Source organism: Ochlerotatus camptorhynchus, unplaced genomic scaffold (genome assembly GCF_037179485.1).
Source record: "Ochlerotatus camptorhynchus isolate MF236.1 unplaced genomic scaffold, CSIRO-AGI_Acam_v1.1 ptg000692l, whole genome shotgun sequence".
NCBI classification, from domain to species: domain Eukaryota; kingdom Metazoa; phylum Arthropoda; class Insecta; order Diptera; family Culicidae; genus Ochlerotatus; species Ochlerotatus camptorhynchus.
In genome coordinates, this window is record NW_027041169.1 from 94,385 (window position 1) to 106,992 (window position 12,608).

The window sequence follows — 12,608 nt, forward strand, 5'->3', positions numbered from 1 at the left end:
ACCTGCATATATCCAAAATCTAATTCGAGAATGATCTTCACACTTTCATCTCCTCACTCATCGTGTATGGCTTCTGCTTTGATACACAGTATCAGATGAAGAAAACACAACAGTATTGTAGGGTACCCCATTTTCGGCCTGATAATCTAGCGCAGTTTAGCATCAAACGGAATGGTATTATTACTGATGGCTTCCAAATTTATTTACCTCTCCGTATGTACTGTAAGATTTGATAAAGAGAAACCAATCGTTGAGATATTGTCAAAAGTCTAACACTGCTTCTTGACGCCAAACTTGGCCTACGGATTCTAAACTCGGCCTAACGCATTGAACCGCCATTGAAACGCCAATGAATTCACTTCGGCATATCGGATGAAGATAAAAATTGATTCGGTCGGAGCGCTTCTTTTGTTTTTGGGAATAATGGGTGCAAACCTTTATATCACGCGTTCTCATTGACTTCGTTCCGTAGCTTATTAACCAAAGTATCGTACCAAACGCATAATTGACTTGTTAACTCTGAAATCATGGATTTATTTGAAGTTTTCTGCTCGATAGGCCCAAAATGGGTGATTAGGCCGAAGTAGTTCTCTACCCTATCTACATCCACACATTTTTTTTTCCCTTTATTTGTTTTGCGTCGATCTTGTTTTCCGTACTGAGTACCAATGCAACCGACGCCAGGAAGGCAGCGCCCACACCTGGACCCTTCATATCGACCCATCAACTCATGGACCAGGTACCAACGGCTTTCATTCCTTTCGAAGGAAGGCGTGATCATAGATGTTATACCTCAGAAATCCCGGCGGCGCCGACTGAGATTGAACCCACGTCTTTTGGGGTGAGAGACAATCACGCTTAAAACTACACCACCGGCGCCGCTAAAAATCCACACATGCCAGCGGAGTTTTTAAGATAGGTTGTTTTCAAACATAGTTCTCATGAAAATACATAAGCCCTTTTAAAATACGACGCTTGATTCCAAATGGTCTAAATATCAATGGAAGATTAATATCCCTCCCTGTCAAAAGCACTAAACTACTATACTAATACTATACTACTATACTAATACTATACTATACAGATAAATATTGAATATTTGATCAAGATTTCAATAATTTTTAAACACGCGTAGAAATAGCACACCTCTCTGAACTTTTTTGGACCTATTTAACATACAAAATTTTAGAGTTATTTTATCAAAAATAAAATTGTGTTTCTTCATTACACCATGTGAGCATTATCTTTCATCGTAGTAAAAGCTAAATACATGCTTGCTTTCCTGGGCCTTCTAGCTTAAATAGGGTTAAAAGTCCTACGTTGGTTCGGATTATGTTAATTTAACGGTGTCATCTTTTAGTATGAGTTCGTAAAATTAAGCTGAAAAACTTCTACTACCGTGTTTAGATATGTCCATTTCATTTGTGCATCGGGATGCTTTTAGTATGTTCTTCTACTCGTTACTACATACTGATCCCTGGTGATATTGGAGAGAGTGCATTGCATTTCAATTTTACACAAGTGTCTATTTCAACATCAACATGTTGAATGATAGATGAAAAATCTACTACGGTTTGGACTGGCATCGTTGTATATGTGTCATAAATTGTTTCTGTGTTTGCTCGAAACATACGACATGTATGTATGTACGCAGCATACCGTCGCTCGCTCCCTAAAAATGCGTACAATTGTTTTGTGTGCATCATGTTCGTGTAGATTACATATTGATGGATCCAGCACAAAACGATTCAATGGCAAAATGGAAATATGTGCACGAGCGAATTTCATTTAATCTCTTTCAATTAAATTTATTTTTGTTTTTATAAAAAATAAAAAAAATAAAACATTAATTTGTGTTGGTACATTTTCGTTTTATTTGTGTTCTGAATTTATTTAAATCAATCAAAATAAATTTAACATCATTCCAAGGCATGCTACAATCGAGTATATAGTTTTTATTGCTTTGATCGTTGGATCCACTGCGGATGATTTTTCCAACATGTCAAGTTAAATGCTTTCGGTTATTATAAATTATTTCATATAATAATTTTCTTCAATAGTGTACAGTCAGCTTGCCGAGTATATCGAATTTAATTGATTTCGATTCTTTAGACTATTCAATAAAGTAGAATTGCTCTGCAACTTTTCTGACGCACAATAACTTATCTAACCAACGATGCTGGCTAAATCAAGATTTCAAACAAATAAAATATTTATTGCCCACCTAACGGATTAACTCTTTGGAATTGCTTATATAGGATGCAAGATCCCATATTCATCGTACTACCGACCCCTCAAAAATCGATCTCATCTGCATCGATGGGTACACTTCACGTATATAAGGACTCCAAAAGGCTCCATAACAAAAGAAACACCCGCTTACTTGCAAAGCTTATATGAAGACCACAATAAAAGTAATAAAAATATTCATATATGTGTACGAAGCACCCTTCTTCTGCACGACGCTAGAACTCCCATACTCGTGCCACCCGATACCATAAGTGAGGGTTAAATCACATCATATCACCCCACAGTTAACCCAAGAAGATCACACCCTGCAGAATTCTCCCACTGAATACACACACAGGAAATTTCGCTGACCATCGTCATAAACTTCTTCCCGCCAGCTTTTGCGCTACATCGTCCTTGTTCATATTCGCACACACCTACGCTCCCTAGCAGAAGAATGTATCAAATTTATCAATAGTTATAACCTCTCCTACTCTCTCTTGTTACATATTTTCTCTTTCTCTCATTGCTCTCAACTGCGAAGATGATGTTGTATTTCTGTTTAGGTGTGTATTGTGCAACTATATGGATATATATTGCCTTCCTCGCAGATTTCGCTATGTACCAATTGAGTTCAGAAGCTATTCGTTTCCTTTCTCCGTACTCCAATGTCCAGTTCTCCAAGCTTCGAGCAGTTTGTGTCCAGTCCAGTCCAGGTCCGGTTACCAAGGATACCAGGGGGTGCCTTTGGGATGGGAATGAGAACCTGTGCGAATGGGCGCAAAATGGTTGAAGGGACCTTTTTCCAGCTGCTCATGGTCATTTCTCTGGCGCTGGCGGAAAGATGTGATGGCGGGTGATGTAGCAAATCTTAATTTTTTGTTGGTCATTTTCTGTGCGATTGTACGCTAACGCGTGCGAGGACGAAGGAGACCGAGCTGAATGCTGGGCAGTATGAGAAAGCATTCTGTCAGTCCGGGCTGAATAGGAGGATAAAAAGAAATTTTACCTCACACGCTTTCATCTTCCGACCAAGTTGAGATAGGGCTAGCGGACTAAAATGCGGTACAGTGGAATCAGATCGGGTGGTTGGTTGGTTTAGGTGGTGAGGAATGGCTCTCATGTACACGTCCGTGTGTCTCCCCACTGTTCAAAAGGCTTTCATTTACCGTCATTGGAGAGCAATGAGATCCTAACACAGTCAAGCATTGTTGCGTTGCTGGGAAAAGAATGGGATCCCACAATTTTTCCATTTCGCCTGCAAAAAGCGTAGTTAAAATATTTTGGGAAACGAAGGGCAATAAATTCAACAGGAAATAGAATGGAAGGACATAAATATTTTATTGTTATGTTGAGATGAGCTTTTTTAATCATGTTTGATTTATTTCCCCTATTCTATTAGGACTCTAATTAGGACCAGTCAAGACAAGTGGCGTTATTATGGTACACAATTTTAAACGTTGGGTAGATTGTGAAACAACTGGAAAGTAATCGGGATTTATAAATTTTCACTAAGTCCAGAATATCGAAAAATTTGTCTATATTTAAAGAGAAAGAGAAAGATTCGTAATTTCCATTTAATTCCACTACCTTATTTGCTTATCCTTGACATATACGCGTATTTCGTCTACAATGTGCAGACTTCTTTAGTGTTTTGTACTAATACTCGAATACTACTGTGAATACTTGTCTATGCTTGTTATCTCAAAAAATTTAAAAGGTTCTGAATTTTGAAATTTTTTTTATGGTCTTGAAAATTTACCTCAAAAATTCTACATAGAAAAAAATGTAGAAAAATTTGAATTGTCACCTTCAGTTTTATTGTTGAGCTTAACTTCGCATAAATGATGAACAAGTTTGTTTACAATATTGCCGATTTATTCAAAATATAGTGTAAATATACGCCAAATATAATATTAGCTAGCTTTGCGCTTCAGAGATGAACTAGCATATCCAATATGTATCTCCCTGAAAAAGTTTGAAAAATAAAAACTTTGTGCAATAGATTACAGACATTTATATGAACTTATCGAACAGTTCAGTGACAATCCTAACAAAATCAAAACTTCAGATAAGGAAACGAATTACTTAAACCCTCTCAAATCTATGTATGATATCTCATCAACTTTTTTAAATAACAGAATACAAACACAATACAAAAAAACTACACTGTGTCAAACATATTTGATCACAAAGAATTTTGTTCAAAATCTGGATTTTACTAAATAGTGATGTAAACATCCATGCGTGTAAAATTGTATTCCAATTCACGCAACCCACAAACATTGCTAACTAAGATGGATGGTTGCATACAATATTTGTAGCATTTCATTAAATGTCGCAGAACTTATCACGATTTATAGTATTTTTTTATTTAGGTTGATATAGCGGCGCCGGTGGTGTAATAGTAAGCGTGATTACCTCTCACCCCAGCAGGCCTGGGTTCAATCCCAGTCGGCACCGCCGGGACGTTCTGAGGCATAATATCTCTGATCATGCCGGGATAACGGGAAGTAAAGCCGTTGGTCCCCGGTTCTTGAGTTGATGGGTCGATATGTAGGGACCAGATGTAGGAGCTGCCTCCCTGGCATCGGTAGCATTGGTGCTCAGCACGGAAAAAAAATTAGGTTGATGCAAACTATATTTTCATTTAAAGTCACACCGCTCCATACAAAATATCAAATAGATGTCGAACATAAAAATTAAAATAATTTTTGCATCAATCTTTTTTTTTTATCAACAGACATAATGTGGCCCTAATCATAGTTTCTTAACACATTTAGTCCTAATTCTATAACGTTTTTGTCAAAATTTCACCTTTATTTTAATAATACTGGATGAACTCAACAATGTTGTATCGGAAATTTGTTATCCCATTACACGAAAATAGACGACTCAAAACTTTCCCGTTTTGCTGATTTGTGCTATAGACGGACTAATACATTATTCTGCTATCCGTGCAAGAACCGATAACATATGAATATCGTAATGTGGTATGATATCTTGTTTTGGTAGCCGGCGCCAGTGGTGTAGTGGTAGGCGTGATTGCTTTCTAACACACCAATGGGACTGGGTTCAATCCCAGCCGAGGTCGGTGGGATTTTTCTGAGGCATAAAAATCTCTGGTCACGTCTTCCTTCGGAAGGGAAGTAAAGCCGTTGGTCCCGGCCTATGTGTGTTGAATGGGTGCGATATCCTACGCAGGTGTGGAAGCTGCCTTCCTGCACATTCAATTGTCGACAATAGATGGCAATCGATGTCCGTCGGTGATTGGCACTAGATTGCGGAACAGAGACCGACGTTAAATAAAGGAATGAAGAATCTTATTTTGGTATGCTTGTGGTATAAAACCTTGTTTTGATATTATTCAGGTATCGAAATATTTTGTAAAATATCAAATAAATACCAAAATAACGAAATGTGACCGTTCAATTTTTAGAAAAAAAAACACCTCAAAGAGTTAGATTGGTTTTAGAAGACCTTTTAAATGACAAACTATGGTATTCTGGCATGTAAAAAAGCGTTGAGTATCAGTTCTGTGTGGTGCATAAATACTGTAGTGTAACATGTGCTAAACTCGGGCGAAATCATCCAGCGCATCGCCCTGTTCGCCTCTTAGCTAGATGAATATGATTGTGTGAGTGATTTCCGTCCACAGCGACTTAGCACTCGACCAGGCATCGTTGGTACCGCCATTGTCTCTGCACAGTCCACTTGCAGCTTCTGAGACGGTAAGACGTGCTTCCGTGTGATTAGCCCTCGGTGATTCCTTGGTGATTATCGAGTATTCACAATGGCGATCCTGCCAGGAGTTGCTCAAATAGGAGCAACATCAAATTAAGGACCATGGAAAAATGTGTTAAAGAGGAATCACCGAGGCGTATAGAACAAAACTAATTATTGAAAGTTATGGTTATGTGTTACGTAGAACTTTCAAAGATTGCAATGCGGAATGGGACATCCGTAATAAAAGTGACTGTATTCTAATATAGAAAACGTGTTTGCTCTGGATAGAAACAAGAAAGCGAGTTGGGACAACCGCTATGATCGAATCTTGAAACAACCTCGAGCGTGTTGGGACAACCGCTAAGGCGACCTTTCACTGATAAACGGATGTTGATAGTGCGGGTCAGGACGTCGCCGCTAAATCGAATGGAAAACATAAAAAAAATCATAATATCCCCGTTATTAATAAGACAACGGAGCATTCGAAATCTAGCTAATGCTTTGCATGTGTTTGTTACAGGTTTATAGTGCAGCAATACGAAGCAAAGCGAAAGCGAATTGCACAACCAGACAACGTAGCACCATGAATGGGAAATACGTGCGAACCGTCGAGCAAACGGAACAGGAAGACTGTGATGTAAATCCCAAATCTCCCGTTAAAGCGCAATCGGAAGGAATTAATGCAGAGCACGAGGCAGTTGACCATAACCATGCAATCAGTGACGTGGACACGGAATGCGATTCTGACGGTAGTGACTCCGACGGTAGTGAATCCTACAGCGATAAATCTGCAAGCAACGATACCAATAGCAGTGGTTCTGGTGACGAAGCTGATGGCACTGGCTCTGAAAATGAACCCATACATCCATCGTGTCCGGATCAATCCCTTACCGAACCGTGTACCGGACCAACTAATGGAAAGGCGAATTCGAAAGATGGTCAAGCTGATATGTGTCCAACGTCACTCACGAAGAACCTCGGAGGAGAAATTCCGAACGACCGGATGGATCGAATTGAAAAAGTTCTCGAGTGCATGGCTTCAACCATACAATCCTTGCAAACATACAACCGCCCATCCTCATCACACCGGGAAACCGAACCGAATTGGAGTGTGCCTATTGATGCTCCCAGCACGGGTGAGAGAAATTCATCTGCAATAAGATGGGACAACATCCAACCATTCCCCTCCGGTATTCCGGCGAATAAGATGTGGGAGGAATGGAATAGATATATAGAAAATTTTGAGATTGCCGCATCGCTGAGTAATGTCGATGACCCCGTGAAAAGAACACAGCTTTTGTTTCTTTCAATGGGCCCCGATCTACAAGAGATAGTCCGAGCAGCAAAATTACGCCCATGTCTGACAGACGTGAACTGTTATAAGACGTTTGCTGCTAACATCCATGCTTACTTCCGATCAATGACAGACACAGCGGCGGAACACGAAGCGTTCTCGTCCATGATACAAGAAAGGAATGAATCCGCCGTCGCATTTCATGCACGTCTAATGTGCAAGGTCAGGCTATGTGGTTACAGCAATGACGACCAGGACCGATTTGTGAGAGCGCAGCTGCTTAAAGGTCTACGGAACAAAGCATTAGTCAAAGCATCCAGAACGTACGGACACGAAACGAATTTCATCGTGCAGGCAGCTACCCGTGACGAGGCATATGAGGCTGAGACAACACAACCTGCAAACGACCATGTATTTCAAATAAAACACCAGAATAAAACGAACAGTAGCAACCAGAAACGCAGGAATCTGGATAACTCCACGAGTGATCCACCTGCCAAACGCCGTCAGATCGATTATGCTCAAGGACGACGGTCCCGCTGTTCGCGGTGCAACCTTTCATTCCATAGGAACGGTCGATGCCCTGCACTCGATAAGAAGTGCCTCAATTGTGGCAAGCTAGGGCACTTCGCAGCAGCTTGCAGAAGCAGACGTGTCAATGCAGTCCGTTTTAAGCGAGAGGACGTATCAAGTGACCATGATGACGGACGTGAAGATGACAAACAGGTACTGAAAGAATAAAAATGCATAACTTTTAAATAATCAATGTGATAATATACTTATTGATGATCACCATGTGTTTTGTTCTTTCTAGCATATCAATGCATTATCCTTAGAAGACGTTTTGATTAACTGCAGTTTGGGGTCAGCCAGTTTGATTTCTTTTCTTATTGACTCCGGTGCTGACGTCAACGTCGTATGCGGAAATGATTGGGACCGCATAGAGCGCGACTTTGAATCCGGCAAGGCAAAACTGGAAATGGTTAACAAAAAGAATAAGGGAATTCTCGCATACGGGTCAAAAGAACCGCTGTCAGTGGAACGGACGTTTAGAGCTGAGATAGTTGTACCAAATAGTAGCAGCCCTCCCATTACAGCGATTTTCCATGTCATCCGTAAGGGACTCCGATCGCTTCTTGGTCGATCGACAGCTAGCGATTTAAGGCTACTGCAAATCAATATTTGCGAAATAACAGAAGACGTGAAGGAATTCCCGACGATGCCAGGCGTAACAGTCAAGTTCAACGTAGACAACACGATTACACCAGTAAAGAACGCATATTACAACGTGCCAGCTGCGTACAGAGAAGGGGCAAAGCGCCGACTTCTTGAAATGGAAACACGTGGGATCATTGAGAAAGTTACTTCAGCACCCAACTGGATTAGTGGAATGTCCGCAGTTTCAAAAGGGAAAAACGATTTCCGCTTGGTAGTAAACATGCGCGCCCCTAACCGAGCGATAAGTAGAGAATACTTCCGGCTTCCCCTTATACAAGAAATGAAAGTGCGACTACACGGGGCGAAGTATTTTTCAAAACTGGATCTGAAGAACGCTTTTTACCATCTAACCTTGTCAGATGAATCGAGAGACTTAACGACCTTTTTGACCGAGGACGGGATGTACAGATTTACAAGGCTTATGTTTGGAGTAAACTGTGCTCCTGAAATATTCCAACGCGAAATGGTGAGGATACTGAAAGATGTTGAAAACATTATTGTCTATATTGACGACATCTTGATTTTCGCTAGTTCACTGGAAGATCTTCGAAAATACGTTGCAAAGGTCCTGTTTATTTTGAAAGAAAATAACCTAACGCTCAATAAAGACAAATGTGAGTACGACAAGCCAAAAATCAAGTTCCTAGGACACGAACTAGATGAAGAAGGCTTCCACATCGATGAGGAGAAAATCAAAAGCATTCAGAATTTCAGGGAGCCAGCTACCCTATCCGAGCTTCGAAGCTTCCTTGGTCTGGCGTCGTTCATCAGCCCGTACGTACCAAACTTCGCCGATATTTCCAGTCCTTTGTGGGCAGCAACTACAGGAAAAATTTGGTCGTGGGGCCCAGAACAAAGAAAAGCGTTTAACATCATAAAGCAGCGAATCATGGAATGCACCAAGGCTCTCGGTTATTTTTCCGAAACCGACAGAACAATCCTTTACACCGATGCATCGCCGGTAGCTCTGGGGGCGGTGCTAGTACAGGAGAGTGATACTCGTCATCCACGAATAATCAGCTTCGCTTCAAAGGCATTGACCCCTACCGAGAGGAAGTACGCCCAAAACCAACGTGAAGCGTTAGGTGCAGTTTGGGCAGTAGAACAATTTTCGTACTACCTCCTCGGTAGACATTTTACATTGCGCACTGACGCCCAAGGAGTGGCGTTTATTCTGAACCGGTCACGAGAGGATTCAAAACGAGCCCTTACTCGCGCTGATGGCTGGGCGCTTCGATTGAGTCCATACAGTTATGACGTCGATTACGTACGAGGCCGTGAGAATATAGCTGATAGTTCATCAAGACTATATTGTGGCGACGACGCTCCCTTCGAAGAGGACGTAAGTCCCTGGGAAATCGGATGTCTAGAGGCAAATACCATGGAATTCCTAACTGAGCACGACGTCAGGGAACGTACAGAACACGATGAGACGCTTAAAAAGGTAATGCATGCCTTACAGACGGGAGAATGGTCGATCGATTTGCGAAAGTATGAGGCGGTGAAGCATGACTTGACCATTCGGAACGGAATAATAGTCAAAACCGGATGTGCCGTAATGCCGGAAAAACTCCGCAAAAGAGCTCTACAAGTAGCCCACGAAGGTCATCCAACAACTGCTAAAATGAAAAGTATTATCAGACAGCGTGTTTGGTGGCCTGGCATTTCGAAGGATGTCCAACATTGGGTGGAGTCCTGCAAAACATGTGCCATTAGTGGAAAACCGGAGACGACGACACCGATGGAACGAGTATTTGTGCCAAACGCAGTGTGGGAAACACTAGCCATCGATTTCAATGGCCCCTACGTCAAGTTTGGTGGCATTTCGATACTCCTAATCGTTGAATACAGATCCAGGTATCTCATAGCAAAGCCAGTAAAATCAACCTCTTTCGAATCCACGAAAAAGATACTTGAAGAGGTTTTCGAGAGGGAGGGCTACCCTAAGATCATCAAATCAGATAATGGTCCGCCATTCAATGGCGTAGAATACAAACAGTATTGCGCTCAGCGAGGAATAACCACGATTTTTTCAACCCCGTTGTTCCCGCAGCAAAATGGGGTGGTAGAATCCTACATGAAGGTGGTCAACAAGGCAATGGCCACAGCTTCTACAAACAAAACCAACTTCGTTAACGAGCTACGGGAAGCGATCAATGCTCATAATGCAGCAAATCACAGCGTAACCAAAGTGCCACCGGAGGAAGTCATGCTGGGCCGCAAGATCAAACGAGGACTACCGCTACTGCAGCATGAGAAAGCGTCGTATGATGAGAAGCTTCTTGAAAGTACCGATCGGCAATCTAAACTGTTGGGAAAATCTCGCGAAGACGCAAGACGCGGAGCAAAACCATGTAGAGTGAAGCCGGGCCACACGGTGATAGTGGAACGGCACAATCGTGCAAAAGGAGAGACTCGTTTTCTTCCTAAGAAGTACACCGTCGTACATGAGAAAAACGGCAGCCTGGTGCTCGATGACGGGGATGGAGTAGTACTAAAACGGCACGTATCACAAACCAAAAGAGTACACCAATGGCGTGACGACAGTTCCGCACACGAAACTGAAACGAGCAAGTTCGCGAACGATACTGGAGTTGATAAGACGAATAAGCCTGTAGATGAAACAGCAAATGGGACCATCGGTAAACCAACTGATAGTACAAGAATACCGGTACGGGACGCCCGAAACAGGAAAGTACCCAACTACCTCAACGATTATGTCCGTTCGGTGCGGGAGGATCTTCGGTCGACGCGGTACTAATCTCCAGATGTGGTAAAAACTTATTTCGCTAAAATTATAGATATCCATTAGGGAAAATAATTTGATTTCTTTCATACCTTTTCCAGAATTTTCGAGGAAAAACGTTCCTTCCACAGAAACAGCTGGCTGTTTTGTTTGTCTTGCAAGTGCAATTTTTGTGTTCTTTTCGAATCTTTCAATCGATCTGTCAAATTCAAACCCCAGTGTAAAAAATATTCAGAAGTAAATGATTGGGCAAGGTTTTTGTAAAAAAGGTGAGCATAATCGCGGAATTGATGACCCTCGAGATGATATATATATATATATATATAAATTACTTTTTTACTATATTACACAATTGAAGATTTAAAATTATTGACTGATTGTTGCTCTAATGCCGGTAGAATAAAAAGATGACATTGGCTAATTAGATAATTGTTATCGAACCAACTCACGACACTTTAAAGCTAGAAATTATAATGTTTGTTGTAATAATACTTTCGAACTCGCTTTCGAACCATCTAAATAAAAGGTAACTCAAATATATATATATTTTAATTTGAATGAATTGTTTGAGGAAGATTCGTCGTTGCTTTATTGGAAAAGAAGAGAGAGTCTATAAACCACAAGCGTATTTTTTTTGAGAGGAAGGAAGATGTGTGGTGCATAAATACTGTAGTGTAACATGTGCTAAACTCGGGCGAAATCATCCAGCGCATCGCCCTGTTCGCCTCTTAGCTAGATGAATATGATTGTGTGAGTGATTTCCGTCCACAGCGACTTAGCACTCGACCAGGCATCGTTGGTACCGCCATTGTCTCTGCACAGTCCACTTGCAGCTTCTGAGACGGTAAGACGTGCTTCCGTGTGATTAGCCCTCGGTGATTCCTTGGTGATTATCGAGTATTCACAAGTTCTTAGAAAAACTATATTATTTATTGATTCGTAATTCGTTAAACATTTCTAACTATATTACAACATGCCATTGATTTGAGATTTTCGTCTTCTTGGGTTGCCATGAGTGGCAGTTTACTTGTCACGATGTGAATACTGAATCTTAAAACTTTTTTTTCATGTTTAGTGCGAATCATTCGTATTGCATATCGCAAAGTTTCAAAGCACAGCCTACACAAATCTTTTGAACATACGTTAAAACTATGAAACCTTTCGTTCCTTACGAAACCCTCGCTCGTGGTTTATTAATGAACATGACGATTCCATTCACAGTCGTTGTTGTACTAGGTAATTGAAGGTCTACCGTAAAGGGTTTTTTTTTCCTCTGTTCGGGACATAACACTACTGCGACCAATAATTTGATCTATTGTAGTATATCCTGTGTCCTTAGTTTAGTGCATGTCGTATTACTCCATCACTATTGAGAAATGATAAAGTATACGGTTT

At 41.1% G+C, this 12,608-nt stretch overlaps 1 protein-coding gene across 1 annotated transcript in view; it reads left to right on the forward strand.

Moving 5' to 3' along the window:
* LOC135714680 (uncharacterized) overlaps positions 1 to 11,228 on the forward strand; it is a 44,856-nt gene extending 33,628 nt beyond the window's left edge. Inside the window, exons 3-4 of the mRNA XM_065238061.1 lie at positions 6,476 to 7,975; positions 8,064 to 11,228. Of these exons, the coding sequence (XP_065094133.1) occupies positions 6,476 to 7,975; positions 8,064 to 11,228 (4,665 nt within the window). The remainder of the gene's footprint in view (positions 1 to 6,475; positions 7,976 to 8,063) is intronic.
* Positions 11,229 to 12,608: the final 1,380 nt, after the last annotated feature.